The following is a 20,249-nucleotide window of genomic DNA, read 5'->3' as shown; positions in this document are numbered from 1 at the left end:
GAGGAAACTAGGGCCCATAGAAGGAAAGTGACTTGCTCAAGGCAACATGGCTCATCTGTGGCAGAACTGGGACTAGAACCCAGGTCTCCTGATTCTCTATCTAGTCTACTTTGTCTCTCCCAAATCTGCTGTCTACAAAAGTATATTAACAGGAAGAAGCACTGATAAAGAAATGAATTAAAATGATGGCACTCCACCAATACCTTTGGTGGGCCCCATAGTCTTTGGTGAAAGTATGGTCTGTCATTCTCCATCTCCTACTTCCCTCTTTCTTCTCTCTTTGCCTCTTTCCCCTTCTTGACAGAGAAAGAAGCAAGAGGGTCTCCAAGGAATGGCAACTACAGAAGAAATTGATTCTGTGAGACACGAGGAACAGAGAGAGGCAGACAATGCAATGCATGTTGAGGCTAATGGATATGTGGTGCTTAAGAAGCGTGTCAATTACAATTTCTTCTGCAGTTGTTGCCAAATAATGGAGTGACTGGAAAAATGATAAAACATCATGACAGAAGGACAGAATAAATAACCATTAAAGCAGTTCCCAGACAAAAAGGTATATGGTGAGCAGAGTTGAGGTTGGAGGTTTTGAGGAACCAAAGTCATTTCACCTTGGCTATTAAGTAGTTAGTTGGGAAATTAAGAGCTTTTTAAAAATCTCTGAAAGAAATGAGATGACAGAAATTCAGCAACACTATTTTAAATTCCATATTCATTTCTGATCCCAATCAAAGTCCTTTCCCACTTACAAATCTCAACATCAATTCAGTGAAGTCAGACTGAGAAACATAAGCTGTGAGTACTGAGTTATATAATACATGATTTTGCTGAAGCTAAATTTACACATCTTCACTCCCTATTTTATGACTTCCTTGCCTTTTTATCTCATTCCCTTCACCAATTTCTGTGTCTAACTCAAAATTCAGATTTCTTTCTAGCATTTTAAAACCTTTTTATTTGTACCACTTCCCCATGGTACCCATGAAAAAAACTTTGTTAATCAGATTATTCATATTTGAGCTAAGTTTGAAAACAAGTCTATTACATCAGAAACTCATGTACCTTGAAAAGTTACATATCTGCTGACATATATATCTTTTTCTCCAGTGACTTCCTGAGGCATGGATCTGACCCTAAATCTTCAAAGAATTAATTTTGGGGAGGACCTAATGCAAAGTTACAAAGGTAGACAAGCCTACTGTCAAGACTTATTTTGTCTGACCTGTGAGACTAACTTAGCAGAGAAGTTCATGCCCCAAGTGAAGGAAGATTGTGATCAGTCACTGAAAATCATGGATCTTGGGAATAACAACCCCAGTGTCCCAATAATTCATCAGAACATTGAGGTAAAGATAAATATTAAGTTAGTATCATTTGAGTAATTTCCAAATATTGATAAAATGCTTAAAAAGGATTAACAGTATATTAATATAACAGTAATAAAGGGACTGAGGCCACAATGCAGTCCCCTTTAACTAAAATGGCCTTTTAGGAAAAAAAAGTTACATCAAATAGCTACCTATGTCAAAAAGTGAATATCTAATTCAAAGATAAGTCAAATCTCCGTATTTCAACAAAAGAACTCTAGGAGCAAAGTCTTGTCAATAGGAAGATGGGGAAAAAAATGAAAATTTGTAAAATTCAGCATTCTACAATGTAATGACAATTATCACCAAATTCCCATAAATCCCCTAGCATTACTTACTTTATGAGGGCAAGCTATTGTTCTTGGAGCATCATCTTCTTTAATTTTTCTTGGCTTCATTCTTACAAAAGAGAGAGAGACAGGCATTTGCAGGAGTGGGTAGACTCAACTGAAATAAATCATATTCCCTGAAATGTTATCCTAATATAAAAATCATAGAGCTACCATTATCTCAGAGTAGGAGGGCCTCAGAAGAAACCTAGTCCAACCTGGACAGAAATCTCCAACAATATCCCCGAATCCTCCAGTGTAACACAACTCACTACCTACACCAAGGCAGCTTATTCTACTTTTTGTTAGCTCCAACAGTTTGAAAAAGTTTGTTTTAAAAATATATCAAGTTAAAATCTGCCTCTCTGCAGCTTCAATTCTTTGTCCCTCATTCTGTCTCTGAATCAACAGACTACACATAATTTCTCTTCCTACATTACTCTGTAGGACACATAATGATCATCTGCAAAGATAATGATCATTTCCCACCCTTCTCCCCCAGACTCGAGTCCAAACACTGTCAGCTCCTTCTGATGACCCCCAAGAAATGGTTTGTAGTTCCTTCACCATCCTGATTACACACCTTTTGACACCCACCAGCAGATAGCTAGTTGTAGTAGGCTTGCTAGTACCAGTTAAGTCAAGCACTATAAAGTCCTTCATATAAAGACTTTGTTAAATGATAATAGGCTTGATTTTTACCTCTCTTATCTCTGGTTTATAAAAAGGATATTCTTGGGTATGTATCCAATACAGATAAAATATTTCAGATTTTTATTCATTTTAAGTTAAACAATGGAATCCTAGAACCAGAATAGAAAGAATCTAGGAACTGATGCTTTAGTTATCAAAAATTCTGACAAAAGGGGAACACGGCTTGCAACACAGGCTATGGAGTGAAGAAATTTTCTTTAATTTTGACTTTCCACTGTAAACTTTAGGTCAGCAGGTAAAGAATCAGGAAAGAATTGTAAAGTAATGTGGACTTCAGAAGAAAAACATGTCACAGGAACAAGTTATTTCCACAGTGCTATCTATAGTTTACTGACAAAATACTTTTCCCTGTCAGTCCAAGTGTTACTATTTTCATTTTTATAACAAAGGAACAGGTTCCTAAGAAGGGAAGCAATTTGCTTAGTTATATGGTAGTACCAGGACTCAAACCCAGATCTGACTAAATCCAGTGCTTTCTTCTCCATACACACAGCGTTATGCTAATAAAAGCCATGGCAGTGGTGACAGAGCAGATCAAGGCTGGCACTTTGTAAATACAAAAAACTTAACTTCCAAACCCCAGCAACTGTTAACCATGGGGATTCTTATTGCCAAATGAGGTAGACAGAAACAAAGAGATCAAAGGATCACCACAGCCTCCTTCTTTGGGGCAAGAAGAAAGAACCCATAGCTCTCCGATTACTGTCTGGTTCCTAAATTATCCTCTGACTTACCTGGCATTTTCACTGACCTAAAACTTGGTCTTTTGGCAAGATCATCAAAAAAACTTTCCCTTTACTTTCTCCCTTAGGATCTATGTAGAGTAGAAAGGAAAGAGACAAGTTCTTGAACCAAGCAGTCTAAACAACCCTGGTAGGGACTATACACCTAGATAGCTTTACCTTACAAACCAAAAAGATATAGGTAGGTGTTTTTTAAGGAAATGGATGTTAAGCCTTGATAACTGGATTATGGCTCTAATTAACAAATGTTTTCTAAATATCGTATTAGGTCAGGGGTGGAGAACCTGTGGCCTTGAGGCCACATATGAATTGGCTCCCTAGATCTGACAGTGTGGCTCTTTGACTGAATACAAACTTCACAGAACAAATTCCCTTGATAAAAGGGTTTATTCTGTAAAACTTGGACTTAGGCCAAAAGACTGCACCCAAGGGCCTAGGCCACAAGTGGCCTAAAGGCCGAAGGTTCCCCACCCCTGTACTAGGCTTTGTTCTGTAACAAAGACTCATAAATCTCTGGGTTTGGGCCTGTATCCATATCTAACAGATGTAAGTAGATTTTTTTTGTAACACTGCTCCACCTGGAGGTTGGATTCAGATTTGCTACTTCTTAGAATTCTGTGCAATAGTATCAAAAATACTATGACTTTTTACTCAAATACAAACTTGTCAAATGTGAAATTTGATAAAAGCCAAATTTTAAAAGTTTTAGTTTTAATTTCCCTCATCTTCTCCCTCTGATTAGCAAAAATATCCAATCTATACAAACTTTTTTTTTGCTTCTTTCCACTTTTGAGGACATCAAAATTAAATCAAGATAACAAAAAATTATTTGAAGTTAGAAGAGTAAAAGAGACATACATAGTATGGACATTCAGTGTCCATTAAGTATGGACTTTAATCAAGAAACATTTGCTTTTTTGTTAGGTTATGGAACAATGAATTTCAGTATGAAATATATTTTAAAATGCACCATTGGATTTACACAGAAATCTAGTTCTTAAAGCATTACAGTAAACCAAACATTCTGAGGACTGAATAAAAATGAAAGAGTTTATGATCTTTTAAAGTCTAGTAGAAAAAACAAATCCATTTTCTGAACGGGGCGATTTTGTAATTTTTAAAATATTATCAGATAAAAGTTCAAATCATGTAATCCTATTCAGATTATCTACTTGCATTCAAGGGTAAAGAGCTGAGGTCAAGACAAAAGAAACAAGCAAGCAGAAAAGACATTTTATTTACTAGATCGGTAATTTGCTATATATAAAAATGGGGAAGGGAAATCCAACCAGAATTCTTTTAATGAGCTTAAAATGGAACATTTTTCCTCCATGAAATTGTATGGAATGCTAGTTTGGGAAAGTCTGCTTCTTCAAACACAGTTAAAGCTGCAAAAGGGTCATCTTAATGCCAGGGAAATGGAACTAAGTTTAATATATACTTTAAGTTTCTAGAATCACAGTATCATGAGAAGGTTATTTTAGAAAGAAGTTCAAGCCTGGGAAAGGAATGAGGAGTTAGTGGGAATATTCAATGTCTTGATTATGTCATCACATACTGTCACTGATCTCAATCTCATTCTGCCTACTTTATGGGACAAGTAGGAACAAAGGATGGATTATACAAGGAAATTAGATTTTATTTTAAGCACTAAAAGACATTCCCCTAAGAATGTGAGATATCTAGAAGTACAATGGGCTGCCTTTTGATGTAAGAAGTTTCGAATCATTCAAGATCTTCAAGCAAGCAAAGGTACTGGAGTAATCTGGTGGGGATGTCAAGTGAATCCTGCTACTGGGCTATATTCAATCCAACAAAGCAATGATTAAATGCCTATTAGAAGCAAGAAATCAGTGACACAAAAGATAAAAAAAAAATTATAGTCTCTGCCCTCAACAAGCTTATATTTTATTAGGCTAGATGACTTCTAAGATCCCTCTTCAGCCCTGAGATTGAACATTTTGGGGGTCTTTGGACCATTTTAGCAGGCCAAAAGCTCTTGTAGAACTTACCACTGATTTATGGAAAGAATGGCATTGCTTTTGATGAAATATTTGATAAAGGGCCTAATAATCAAATCATTCCAAAACCAAAAATGTAGTGAAACATACCATTAATTAATGGGCTGCTCTTAATGACATACTCTTAAATACTTAGATCTGATCTTATGTACAACTTCGTGAAGTAGGTAGGGTCTGTATTTGACATCATAATAAAAAATATTACTGACTCACTATCAACTTATAAACTGCCTGGGTTTCTCAAAGAACAAATTTTTGCAGTCTGTTGTGCCAAAAATTAATACAAATTACTTAAAACTAAATTAGGGGTAAACCAAGGGCCAGAATTCATTAAAGATTCTTAACCCCTCTTCCCTTTGCCAATTTAAAAAAAATTTTTTTTTTTTTAACAGGAAGTTGTTCTTGCTTAAGATATACCAATTAAGGTCTTATTGGTCAAACCTCTCAATATGAATCACTTTTAATTAGATCATTTGACTTTCTTTTTGGCTTGAAGAAAATGAGTCCCCCTCCCCCCATTTCCCCTCAACTCCACTGGAAAACAAAAGACAATTTTGGAGCATGGGTAGTTTATGGAAAGCAACATGGTGTGCCAAAGCACAAAGGCACTACACAGCAGGTGGCGGAGATGGAGGATGGGGTGGAAAAGGGAGGTGGAATAGGCCCAAATAATTTGCTGTCTGGCAATTTTGCCCAAAGGGAGCAATTCAGACATCAATGCTATTCTCTACTGCTGATCAGATATCTTCACAAGTCTCTATATGTTATAGTGATTAAGAAAACTAGACTTAGAATCAGAAGACATTTCTTTGAGTACTAGTTCTGCTACCTAACAATAGATTCACCATTTTGTGCCTTAGTTTCCCCATCTGTAAAATGGATAACATTTGTTCTGCCTTCCCACAGATGATTTTAAGGAAAACCAATTTGTAAGCTATCAAATGTTATAGAAATGTGAGGGATTATTATTATATTATGCTAGGTCCCTCAAAAGGTCATAATTATTTTTACTACAGTCATCAATAGCACAATTTTAAATGCTGGCCATCTTCCAACCCCATGCTACCTATAAAGGTGATAGCCCTGAATTAGAAACTAAAGCTCTCAGCAAGGAGTGTTTATTCATCAACCTACCTGGATCAATTAGTAATTGCTTTCTATAACCAATGGTATTACCAACAGTTTTTAGAATATATTTAGATAATTCCAATATATAAACATAATTTATATACTTATATGATTCATTCATCATTCCAACAAAAATTTACTTAACTCTTATCATAAGTAAATCCTAGGTGCTAAGAGAAACAGGCAGAAAAACAGGACACAGATATATAATAGAAGGGCTGTGTTGAGTCCCCAGAGGGGAAGATCACTTTAAACCAGGAATATTAAAGAATACTAGAAATATAAGAAAATTTAGAAACAAAGGAGCCTCTTTGTTTTAAACCATCCTGCCCCCCAAGTTAAAAAAAAAAGCTTTCAACTTGTTTTATACCTACCTACTGTCATAATGTGGAAGAGAAATACTTGCAGAACGCCCAACAAAGAAACCACTTTAATACATATTATACAAATACTCTTCAACAGTATATTGCTGCAAGCTGCAAGGTACTATAATTGATTACCATTGGTTAAGGTAAGTCAGTTCAACTTACCTGATGATGTTTGTAGAAGGAATCAAGAAGTCATATCACCACCACCATATTTAACAACAGTACTTTCTAGTTCCCCCAAGTATCAATTAGTCAAAGCTTGGTTACCAATTCACTGGGCCAAAAGTGCTCAAGTACATCACTAAGCCACAGTAAAGGCTAACAGGCTCCGACAGCAAAGATGAAACCCAAATAACCTCTACTATGCCTTCTTGCTCCATGAAGCCTCTCCCTCCCCATAGGTAAAAGTGGTACCACCATGTTTGCACCCTTTAAGAGTTTACAAAGCACATAACGTGGGTTGTCTCATGACAACCCTTTGAGGTAGATATGGGAAGTTATCTTTATTTGAAGCTGAAGAAACTGAAGCTCAGCATGTATTGAGACTAGTCAAGGGTGGGGAACCAGCAACCTTGAGAACACGTGGCCTTCTGGGTCCTTGGGTGTGGCCTTTTGATCTGAGTCCAAGTTTTACAGAACAAATCCTTTTATTAAGGGATTTTGTTCTGTGAAATTTGGAGTCAAAGGGCCACATTTGAGGACTAGAGGGCCACAGGTAGCCTCAAGGTCCCAGATACCCATCCCCTGCACTAGGTCCTGACTCCAAATACAGTGTTCTTTCCATACACTGTTATTACTTCCTAAATGCCCTTTATGTAATATTTAAGGTTTGCAAAGTGCTTTAAAGGCATAATGTTATTTGATCCTCACAACAACCCCAAGAAGCAGGTGCATATATTATACTCATTTTATAAGTAAGGAAACTGTCGCTGGGAAGCCATGTGATAAGCCCAGGGTCACAAAGGTAGCTAATATTTGAGGCAAGAGCCTTTGTATATGGACCTTGGTCTAGGTCTCTCCTAACCTTTCACCAGTTACTGACTTAGAGATTCCTAGTCACCTATTTGTGTTGTTAGGGATGAGGCTATGCCTGCTAACTGATCTGACCAAAACATTCTCTAATTTAACTAATGTCTTACCAAGGCACAGAATGGTTGAATAACTCTCTGGAATCAGTCAACAGAAACAGCACTATGATCCCAAGTCTCCTAAACTCTAGTCTAATATACTTTCAAAATTTAGGATTAAAACAGCAGAGTTAATGTGGTAAAGATGATTTTTGGTTTCTATGATGGAGAAAATTGTCTCTATTCTATGGTCTCAAAGGATCCAAAATGCTGCCACACACATTAGCACACTTGCTTAAAATAGAACTGATCAATTTTGTTTTCAAAGTTTACCTAGCAAAATAATACAAACTACAATGGCAACTAAGGCACAGTATCATGGCTGGTCAGAACTGCAGAGCATTTTCTAAATTTTTTTTTTTTTAAAGGGGGGTGGGGTTGGGGAGGTGGCAATTCTTGTGACTTACCTAGCAAATTCAGCCAGTTGCTTAGGATCTGAGAGGTCAATGCCAGGTATTCCTCCAGGAGGAAGTTTCTTGCCTGTCATGTACTCAGAATAATCAGGAGGTGAATTCTCTCCAATGATCTGTTCTTCCACCACTGTCTCATGGTCAATATCTTTTTTATCATCTGAAACACATTATGAGATTACCCTAGGATTTATAAAGATGTGCAGATTCAGTTAGAACTGCTTTAACTTCTCAAAGTTAAAGCAACCAGTAATTTAGATTTTGTAGCCATCTCTTTCCTCTACTGGAACTGCACTAACCATCCCCCCAACCAGGTTTTCAATAACTTTTTCTTCCCCCCTCCAAACAGCCTTCCTTCTCTTTAACATTACTTCAGTGACTCCTAAGCACATAAATTGTTTTTTTTTTTTGTTTGTTTGTTGTTTGCCTTTGGCGGGGGAGAAGGGCAAGGCAATTGGGGTTAAATGACTTGCCCAAGGACACACGGCTAGTGACTGTTAAGTGACTGGGGCCAGATTTGAACTTAGGTCCTCCTGACTCCAAGGCTGCTGCTCTATTCACTGCGCCACCTAGCCGTCCCCAGCATACAAGATTCTGCCTCTCGATTATGAGCACCTCTTCCCCCCTTTTAAAAGTACCTTCCTTTAAATTTCCTAAGAAATCTTCTTGATCTTTTAAAGTTAATAATATATGAACTTACTATATAAGGCACTGTAATATCAACTGTGTGAGATGTAAAGACTGTTAAAAATAAAACTGGCCTTGCCCTCAAGAAGCTTACAGATACCCAGAGATGTCTGAGGGTGGAGGACAGGGAATAGAAATGATGATATGTATACAAAAATTTAAATCATATTTTAGTCTGAGAGATACATTTCAAGCTTGGGGGTTAGAAGATTCTCTTCTTCCTTCTAACTAGCATAACTATACCCATAACGATCAACTGCTTGTAGGACATTGGCATGTGGAATACCGTGCCATAAATAAGTTCAAATCTAACACATTCAAAACCCAAATCACCTTTCCTCCCCATCATTTCCTATGCTCAGTCACCAAGTCTTGGAAAATCTCCTTGAAATCTCTCACATCTTTCCTCTCCTTCCTGGAAAATAACTACAAGATTCTTTAAGGTCTACAAAAATACTTTCCTTAATAATCTTTAGACCAAAAACTATAATACACCTACTTCCCTGTGTAAAAAAACAAAACAAAGGGATAGGGACTAGACCATTATTTCATTCATCATAGGGAACTACTAGTGAGATAACTTACACTATCAATTTAGGCCAACAGCTTCTTAGTTTAAAATTGCCTAGAACATTGAAAAGTTCAGTGACGTGCCCAGGGTCACATAGCCAGTACATATCAGAGACTATCTTCTTGGGTCTGAACCATTCTCTGTATCCACCATGATCCCCAATACCTTTGTTTTAGAAGATAAGCCAACAAAAACCTCCAAAGGCTCCCCCTACCTTGAAAGTGGCCCCATCCTGTGTATCCAATCCAAAATATCTTCTGCATCTTCAAAACAGCTCTTGTATTTGGAATTAGTTAAAGGTTATGTCCATTTAAGTAGCTTATAACCACAGGGGCTCTACTTTATTCATACTAGCCTTTTTCTTGGTTTTCTGATCTGAAACCTGCCCCCTCCTAACTTCTCCTTTGCTGCTGTGGCATTGTCATTCTTATAACCACCCAGGATCAAAAACCGTTTTCTAACTTTTCTCTCTCTCTCTCCCTCCATTTATGTCCAATTAATTATGAACTCTTTCTCAAATGCTCCCTTCCCCAACTCTTCACTTTCATCTTTTTCTAATGATTGCAGTAGTGTTGAAAAGCCTTCCTTCCCCTTCAAATCTCACACTTATCAATACATCCTTCATGTAGGTACCAAAATAATTTTGTAACTTATAAAATTAGCAGACACTTTGTGATTTCTATTCCCTACTAGGGGGAAACCCCTCACAACTCAGCCTGCCAATCAAAACAACCCACAATCTAGTTTTAATCTACTCTTTTAGCCTCTCTTCATATACTCTATAGGCAACCCAACAGTGGACCATTTATGAACAGCTTCTTGACTCTGTGAGCTATCTACTTTTGTGGTACCCTTTCTTAGAATATTCTTCCCTACAAACCTACTGACACCTTTTCTTTCAAAGTCCTTAGTTTAAGAATAGTCTCCTTTCCTCAGCAAAGCAACTGTCTCCCACAGAAATGATACCACTGAACTCACTGCATTGTTTGAGCTGGCCCACAGACCTAAAAGCACATATACAGCCCCAAGTTTACTCCTTTGCAGCCAAGGACAACAAATTAAGAATATTAGGTTGAGTATAGATCCCTGTATAAAAAAAAATTGCTCAAAGAGTTAAAAATGTAACTAATAAAAGTTCCCATTTATATTGCACTTTCAAGGTTTAGAAAACTTTTACCTCATAGGAGGAATGAAGTTAAAGAAAGCATTATTATCCCCATTTTATAGCTAAGAAAACTGAGGCCAAGAAAGGTTAAGTATAGTGACCAAAATTAAGTAAAAGATTCGTGAATATGAGCATGCATTTCCCAGTTCCCTTTACACTATGCTATACTGTTTCCCATGCATAAGGTATTTATAGGAAAATGCCCTAATATTAGTTCAGAATGCTACTTTGCTGTCCTCTTCTTCCTCATCCAACTCATCTTTACTCCCATTCTAAACACTGAAGCAAAATACCTGTTATACACCAAAAACCTTAAATATTATTGGTTTTAATTCCTAGTAAGTAAGCTTGCATCTAGGGGGAAAAAAATCTATATTCATTCTAAACTCTAATTTTGGGGAGGAGTCTGACTGGCATAGGAAAAAGCCTGGCAATAGCTAACATCTACCTCTTCTCATTTCTCTAACTTGTATCACAAATGGACATATCATTACTGTGGAATCTGAGGGAAATGTAACCAAATTTCTTCACAACAACTTATCTCTCTTCCTCTCCCTTTAACCCCTCCCCCTTTCCCCCCAAACTGGCTCACAGTAACATCCCATTCACTCATATAGAAGAGCCTATGAACTACTGGGATAAAGAAAATAGTAAGATAAACCTCAAATTATTCGCAGCACTTCTCAGGTAATCACTATTATCACATCATGGAAATAAGGGAGAGAGGAGCAGTCAAAAGTGGGTCACTAAGATCAGTATAAAAAGAAACAAAATGAGAAATGGACTAAACCACCTCAGTTTTCTCATCTATCTATAAGATATGGGAGATAATGTATGAATCTAGCTGTACCACAGAATTGTGGTACAAATTGGTAAGGTCCAAATGAGGTAAGTGCTTTTACAAACCATGGAACAATATATACATTTGTCACCTTGGAGACAATGACAAAAAGAACCTAGATAATTCGACCCAGAAAAGGTTAAAGGAAGAGTTAATTAGACATGTGATGTGGACACTGCATAAGAAAATAGATTTAAGTGATAGCATTAATGCTTTTTATTTGATATTTCCTGATGGATGTTAAACAAAGGGACTGACTGGCTGCCAAGGGAAAGAAATTAATTTTCCAACAGGTATATTAACAACAGGATAGAAACATGTTTAACATTGTTTAAATTTTAGACTAGCTTTAAGATGAAGGAACCCTTAGGTTCATATTTCACATGGTCAAGTCATAAAATTCCAAATCCTTTTCCTTTATATAATTCATGTTTTTCTTCCTTTCTAATTCTTAACTCTGTAAAGTGAACATGAGATTAACTAATGTGCTGTTAATTAGCATAATATTTTACATATCCTACTTCTAAAGAATTCACAGAATTCAAGTTTTAGAAAATATAGGATGTGCACCTGAGGTTTAATAAATATGAATGATAACGAAATGTTAATGTCCATAATCAAGGTAAAAAAGATTGAAATAATGAAGTATTTCTAAGTATTTATAATAAACTCTAAAGCTACTACACAAATTCACAGAAAAACTGCAGTCAAATAGAAATGGGATTGAATTGGATATTTGGTGATATATTCTTTCACCCAACATAGATGGGATCTGATTAGAATCTTTAGAAGGAACGAACTAAAGTAATAAGACCACAGTCTCATTTGAGTACTATAAATGCCTTTCTATATACAATATATATTATATACAATAATATATAATGCCATGGTCACAGACAAAAAAATTCCTCTAGCAAAAAAGTGTGTACTTATGCCAACACTAAAAATACACATACAAATGGGATCCACAACACAATCTTGTCAGGGAAGTACTGAAAGACCATTTTACAGATAGTGAAATTAAAGCTCAGAGGACTTAAGTGATTTGCCTAATAAAGTTCTTCAAACTGTTAAGTAGGGCCAAGATAGAAGATCTGGTCTGGAATTCTGAATAATACCCACCCCCTCTAAGGAGCTAACTGGTTTCCTTACAAATTTATGTTAACTTTACTGGGCTCTCACTGATACAGGACAATCTTTTTATCAACAAAATCAAGTAGAGACATTTTACTACACATCTAAACCATCTTGGATACAGTGATAGAAGCTGGTATACAAAGGCAAACTCTAAATAGTCTCTGGCCTTAAGGTATTTTACATTCTAAAAGGTGAAACTTATACATATCCAGCAAAAAACATAAAGTAACTTTTTTTTTTGGGGGGGGGGGGGGGGAGGGCGGGATGAGGCAAGGGAAGAAAATCAAGGCCTCACCTCATATAGGAGGTGGTTTCTGAAATGAGCTAGTGTCTAAAAGTTGAAGCCAAGGAAGGAGTGCATTATAAGCATGTGGGACAACCTGCACAAAGACAGAAGTGGTTTGTGTGTGAGGAACAGCAAGTAGGCCATTTTGATGGACTGTAGAATGACTCAAAGGGAGTAATATGTAGTAAGTCTGGAAAAAAAAAAGGCTTTGTATTTGATCCCAGAGGCAAAAGAGAGCCACTGGAGATTCTTTGGCATGAGTGACAGATATGGTCACACCAGAACTTCAGGAATCACTTAGCTGCCAAGGGCAACTATGTGGAGGAACCAAGTGGAAATTGGGACAAATTAGAGGCAGTGAGAATGAGAAAGCTATTTCAATAGTTGAGCCAGGAGGTAATATTGGGTCCTCCAGTCTTAGCAAGAGATTCTTTGCTCAACCTTGTTCCCAATCCCAACATGTCTTCAATGAACAAACTCCTTCAATCCTGATCCTGCTTTTGAAGCCCTTCACAACTTGATTCAAATCTACCTTTCCTATTTTCTGGTATTATTCAATCCAGTTAAACCAAACCACTTCCATAATCTTGTTTCTGAACTGTTCACCTGTCTCCATCTTTTTGTTCATACATCTCTTCTAATTAAAATCTATTTCTTCCTGTGTACTCAGGAAGACCCCAAATCTCACTTCAAACACTCAAAGTGACAATGGGCAAATCACTACCTTTTCCAGCCTCAATGAACACTTCTGTAAAATAAGGATAATACCTGCAGTGAGAAGCAGCTATAGCACAGAGAAAAGAGAACCAGACATAAAAATATAAGAAAGACTATCCACCTCTGATACCAATTTCTGAGTTGTTTTTTTAAAGCAGCTAAGACACTACATTGCAGCTTAGCTGCTTTGGTATGTTTTTTCTGCCTTGGGAGTTCCTGACATCAATGAGATAACAGGTTGCAGCTTTACCTCTATCCTCCTAATGCCTGCAGTAACTATGGTATGCAAATGACTTGGGACCAGCAATAATTTTGATATGGTTTCATTTTTTGACAGCAGTAGTCACATCTACTGACATCAGGCTGACTAAAATCATCTGACTTAACCAGGACTTGGATTAATAGGATTTCTCTACCTTTAACTAGTTTTTGGCCATTTGAATGCTAGATTTTGTGCCATCGCTCTCTTTTATTGAGTTATTAATTTTTTTTTATCATCCTAAGGAAATGTAAAAAAGTCAGGTAGCTCTTAAATAGCACACTTCAATGACTGTTAGAGATATTACAGCAGCTGTTGGCGTGGGGAAGTGTTTCAAACTATCATTTAAGCCCACAATCAAATAGGATTGATCATTGCTTTCAAGCACAAAGGCCTATGGTCAAGCACCAACCACTGACAGAACTCTTTACTGTTGTAGAAGAGCCTAATTAATTAATCCTCAGAAAACAAGCAAAGACCTTCATAGTGACCCGGAAGATGGAGCAGTTGTTAACTGGGGAAAAAAAAAAAAAAAAGCAGCAGTTTTTCATTCAAGGATATACCAAAACTGTTGTCAGATGTTGTCCAAAGTAAATGAACCTGCATAACACCTTGTTATCTTCAGACTAGAAAATATTCACAATCTAAAAATGTTATGTGTTTATCCTAGTGAGCATGAAAGTCTTATCCCTATTGAATGATAATCTGATAAATATATTGCTATACTGAGAAGCAGAATTCCCAAATAAAGATGGAATACTGTGACATAATTTTATAGTATAAAGTTATAGGTTCTCAAAGTGGGCAGTACGGTATCCTGGGTGGTGCTGGAAGATCCAGGGGGGTGGTGGTAGCCTCAGGTGCACCTGAGAGGTACTGAATGAAAATTTTGGAAAACAGTTTGAACATATTTCATCTATTGTGTAAGAGTTACAGTTGTAGTGATTACATTATTTTCCATATATACAAACAAAATTCAAGTTATAATCAGTGGTCAAATTCCCCAATAGGTTCTTAACAAGCAAGTGTGGGCAGTTGAGTGTATCACACATTGTCATGAAATTCAGCATGCATTTGAAGGAATATATGCATCTAATGACTTGCTCACAATACTATACTATATGGATACATGACAATATTGCATCAGCAAAATTTCAATGAAGGAAAAATCCCACAAATTTACATCAAATTATTAGATTTAAAATGCATCTTTCTTTTTTTTTTTTTTGGGGGGGGGGAGGAGGGAGGAAGGCAAGGCAATTGGAGTTAAGTTACTTGCACAAGTTCACATAGCTGGTTAAGTGTCAAGTGTCTGAGGCCGGATTTGAACTCAGGTCCTCCTGACTCCAGGGCTGGTGCTCAATTCATTGAGCCACCTAGCTACCCCTATTTTTGTTAACAAACTGAACACATTAAAAAACAAAATTACTGTACAATGTGCATAGTCAAGCAAAATAATCTCCCACATAATCTGTGCCCAAAATCGCAAATTTCACTCTGCATGTCTATCACCTCTCTGTCAGTACGTAAGCACTATTGTAATTCATGGGTCCTTTGGAATCATGATCATTTCGATGGATTTAAAAAATCTTTCAAAATTATTTTTCACAATTAAAAAAATAGTATAAATTATTCTCCTGGTTCTTACTTTACTCTGAGTTAAAAAGCAAAGTTTGTAACATTTGATTGTTTATACTTGCACTCTTTCCAGCTAAGTGAAATACATTTCTTCTTCTGTTGTATCCCCTCCCAAGATAAAACACCACACAAATTACTGCCAATCCATCCATCTTACTCATTTCCCGGTGACTTCTGCTGACATTTCCCCCCCAGAGGATGCTTATATTATCATTGGAATGCAAACACTGCTTGCATTCATCTTATTTCCTCTCTAATTTCTTCTCTATAGTTTCTATTCAACTTCATGATCTTTTCACTGGGAATGTCTTGAAAGATATCTCATTTAAGATCCATTTTCCCCCTCTGCAGGAGTATATTAAATTTTTCTGGGTAACTATTTTTGGTAGTAAACTAAGTCGCATAGTGGAGACAGTGATGGTCCTAGACATATAGTGGAGAAATTGATGGTTCTGGAGTCAGGGAGACCTAAGAACAAATCCAGACTCAGATACTTACTAGCCAGGTGACCCTGGGCAGGTCATTCAACTTGCTTGCCTCAGTTTCCTCATTTGTAAAATGGGGATAATGGTGTTGTAAGGATCTAATTAGAGAATAATTGTAAAGCACTTAGTACAGTGCCTGGCATATAGTGCTATTCAAATGTTAACTATCATGCCTTTACCTTTTAGAATGGCTTATTCCATGCTCTCTGTTCTTTCACTGTGGTAGCTGCTAAACCTTGTGGGATCTTAACTGTGGTTCCTCAGTACTCAAGTGTTTTTTTTTACATGCTTATAGTATTTTTTTAATTTGACTTGGGAAGCTCTGGATATTGAAACTTCTTTCAGGAGACTGCAGGGGGATTCTATTTTAATAGTTTCTATAAATATATCTGAGATCTTTTTTTTTCCTTTTGGTCATAGCTGTCAGGTAAAACGATTCTTTTTTTTTTTCTTTTAAGCAATTGGGGTTAAGTAACTTGCTCAAGGTTACATGGCCAGGTGTTTCTGGGTGGGTGCTAAGTGTCTGAGCCCGGATTCCATCCCAGGTTATCCCGACTCTGGGGCTGGTGCTCTTACTCACTGTGCTACCTGGCCGCCCCCAGGTAAAATGATTCTTAAATCACCTTTCCTTGAAGATCTCTTTTCTAGATCAGTTGTTTTTGCTAGGAGTAACTTTTTATTTTCTTCTATTTTTTCTCAGTCTTTTGACTTTACCATTTTCTTAATGACTTTTGTCATAATGAACTTTTGTTTGATTCACTTTTAATTTTCAGGGTGTCTTATTTGGAGCAAAGTTTTAAACTTTTTGTGCTAAGCTGTTGATTTTTTGCCAAGCTTCCTCCAAAGCTCTTATTTCATTTATATTAAAAACAAAACAAACTCATTTATAATCTCATACATCATGTTTTCTAGGAATTCAAATTAGTCTTGTGGCCAAGTATATTTTTCTTTGAGGTTTTGCTTATAGGTGCTTTGGAATTATTCTCCTCTTTTAGAGTTCTGTTTCTTTGGGATTTATAGCCTGATAATAGCTCTATCACCTTTTTTTTTTTTTTTTGGGGGGGGGGGAGGCGGGAAGCAGAGGGGTAGAGTTTAGTTGATCACTGATCCGAAACTCTAGTATTGCTGGCCTGAACAGCATCTCTGAGCAATGAGTCCCAGCCCACCTCTGTTCCATAGTTCTCACCTTGGTCACTTGCCAGTGAGTAGAATTTGTGATTTTGAATTAGAAAGATGACTCACTGCAGAATTCCTAATCACTATTCAGTCTGGCATTCTTTTTTTGATATTTGCTGTTGGTTAGGTATTAGTTGAAGGGTATAATGGATCTAAACTTTCGTATTATACTGCTTCTTCCTTCCCACCATCTTGGCTATACCTAATGAGTATTACTACTTGTGATCACCTTGGGGTAAGTCACTTTAACCTTTCCTACCACAGTTTTCTTAGTCTATACATCATGTTCGACAAACTTGGGATAGAGTAAATAACTAAGTTTTATTTTTGAGCCTTTTTTTCAGTCCATCAACAACCATATATTAAGAAGGTAGTATGAGTCAGGCACATTTGATTTCTCCCAACAAAGGCTGAGAATTCAAATTTTCTGATGGCAAATGGGAAAGGTAATCAGAATAGAAATAAGAGCAGCTCACATTTCATATGGTTATTTATGATCTACAAAACACTTGCCTAATTAACTATAAGGTTGGTAGGTACAAGAATTATTACCTTCATTACACATGAGAAAACTATAATTTGCTAAAGGTGAAATGTCCAAGATCCAACTACTGTGTTTGGAGTTAATACTTGAACTCAAACACCATAAAACACTGTGGATAAAAATAGACATCTTGGGGACTCCTACCCTGCTAGAACAAGACTGATGTACTTAAATGGCTATATATGCCCTCACATTTACTGTATGGCTAGTGGAAAATCATTCAGGTAACTTTTCATCCAAGACAATGAAGACAGCATAGAGGAAACTCTGTCCTCCAACACAGGACATGTACTTTTTGAGTCCCCTTAACAAGGTTGCTAGATTTCATTAATTCATCCATTCTGTTACATTTTCGAGATAGATGGATGCATTTGGGTAACTCCCTTTATGGCCTGTGGCCATGAACAATTTGTTCTCTGTAGCTGGCCCCATCAGTAGCATGTTCTAATCTGTGGCCAAACTACCAATGGACAATGAAATTATTGAAAAGAAGGCAGGATAAATAGATAGGCATAAATGGACAATCCATTCCAATTTTTAGCATTTCCATACTGAACCTAGAACACATTAAACTTTCCCACACTGAAGATGTTACTTACCAGAGTCTATCCCCTTCCTTTCTACTTCCCCAGCTAACACCCTACTATCTTAACACCATTACTTCAGAATCATACCCTCTCTCATACAGCCTCCACATGCTGCCAAAGAAATTATCCTAAAGCAGAAGTCGAATATAACTAACCTGCTCAGACATCTTTAATAATGGCTTTCTACCTCCCCACCTCCACCCAAATAAAGTATAAACTTCTCAAACCTGGAATCCAAAGCCCTACATAATCCAGCTCAGCTTCCCACTAGCTTTCTGGTCTTTCCAGCCAAACTGGAGGTGCTTATTTCTCTCTATTCTTATCTTCTCTTTCCAAGTACTCATCATGAGTATAGTGGAAAAGCACACAAGTATATGAAGTAAGGGCTCTGCTATTTATTGTGAGGTCTCAAATCAATCAACTTAATCTCTTTGGGGGTAGAGCGGGGAAATATTTTGATGAAATTTTTTTTTGCACATCAGCACCCACTTATTGACAATTATCTGCCTCATTTTGTGCTGCTAGGTGGTGCAGTGGGACTGCAAATCTGGCTTCAGTCACTTACTAGCTCCGTGACCCTGGTAAAGTCACTTCACCCTATTGGCCAGGTCATCCATAAAATGAGCTGGGAGAAGGAAACGGTAAACCACCCTAGTAACTTTGCCAAGAAAACCTCAAATGGAGTCATGAAAGTCAGACAGGATTGAATAACAGACCACCAGAAGAGGAAGGAGACATCTCATCAACAGTAGCACCTCAACAATTTACTGTGTGACCCTGGGCAAGTCACAATCTCATTAGGCCAGAGTTTTTCATTTGTAAATAGGGAAAGAGAGGTAGGGGTTGGATTACTGTTGGCCTTCTAGTTCTCAATCTAAGGATCTTCTGACATGGCAATCGATCACTGTGTTCTACAGTGTTTCAATACTGTTTTATACTGTCATAGTCATCCCACAAATTGATTTGCTTTTGTTAATTTCCCTTTCAGATTATACAGATCTTCCCATGTGTGTCCAGATTCTTTGTATCCACTGTTCTTTACAATGCAATAAAATCTTACATTCATATACAATTTGTTCAGCCATTCCCCAATTGATGGCTCATATGGTTTCCATTTCTAAGCCTTTTTCTCATCTGCAAAATGAGTTGGACTAGTTCTCTTTTCTCTTCCAAATCTAAAGTTTCTGTGCCTTTGTTGCCACATGCCACCCCTGACTGAAATGAACTCTCTCTCAATCTCCACCTGTTAAAATCCTTTCATTTATACATAAAGAATGTACTTGGAAATAATCCATTTCCTTTTGACCAAGAGATATCATTACTAGGAATATTACTCCAAGGAGGTCAAAGATAAAAACTGTAATGAGTACAATATTAAGAGCATTTTTTCGTTGCAGCAAAGAAATGGGAAGAAAGCAGATGCCATTAAATCATTAAACTGTTGTACACGAAAGGTCAATTACTGAGCTAACAGAAACAATGAATATGAAAGAACACAGAAGTAGTGGAAGACTGTATAAACTGATGCAAAGTGAAGTAAACGTAGAAACAAGAAAATAATGAAAACACCTCAAAAATGTAAATGGAAAAGTAAATAGCAAAAATCCCCTGAAATTAAATGCTTAGCTCTGAAAGAAATATGAGAATGCTTCCCTCCTTGGAAATAGTAGAGGGTTATGGGGTATGGAATACCTCATATATGCTGAACTTGGTTTATGTGTTTTTTAACTTTGTTATAAGGTGGGCATTTAGGGAAAGTTATGTGATATAAAAAAACAAGATTATCAATTATTAAAATCCTTCCATTCAAGGCTCAGTTCTGGTGCACCTCCCCACAAAACCTTCCCTATTCCACTTCTGCTAGAAGTGATCTTTCTCTCCCTTCTGTCTCATATAGCACTGTCATTCCATTTCTGTCATCCTCAGAGGATTCTAAGTGCTTTGAGGACAGG

General features: G+C 37.0%; 1 protein-coding gene across 2 annotated transcripts in view; it reads right to left on the bottom strand.

Annotated features, from left to right (window-relative positions):
* LOC138173829 (transcriptional repressor protein YY1) overlaps nt 1-20,249 on the bottom strand; it is a 41,680-nt gene that overhangs the window by 9,152 nt on the left and 12,279 nt on the right. For both annotated transcript variants that reach the window (XM_069103922.1, XM_069103923.1), the window contains 2 exons: nt 8,202-8,364; nt 1,703-1,763 (listed from right to left, as the gene is read on the bottom strand). In XM_069103922.1, coding sequence (XP_068960023.1) covers nt 1,703-1,763; nt 8,202-8,364 — 224 coding nt within the window. The remainder of the gene's footprint in view (nt 1-1,702; nt 1,764-8,201; nt 8,365-20,249) is intronic.

The sequence above is a fragment of the Petaurus breviceps genome, unplaced genomic scaffold, assembly GCF_028583685.1.
Source record: "Petaurus breviceps papuanus isolate PSGF00001 unplaced genomic scaffold, PetGlider_PUasm1.0 65, whole genome shotgun sequence".
Classification (NCBI taxonomy): Eukaryota; Metazoa; Chordata; class Mammalia; order Diprotodontia; family Petauridae; genus Petaurus; species Petaurus breviceps.
This window is presented reverse-complemented; position numbering and strand designations above follow the sequence as displayed.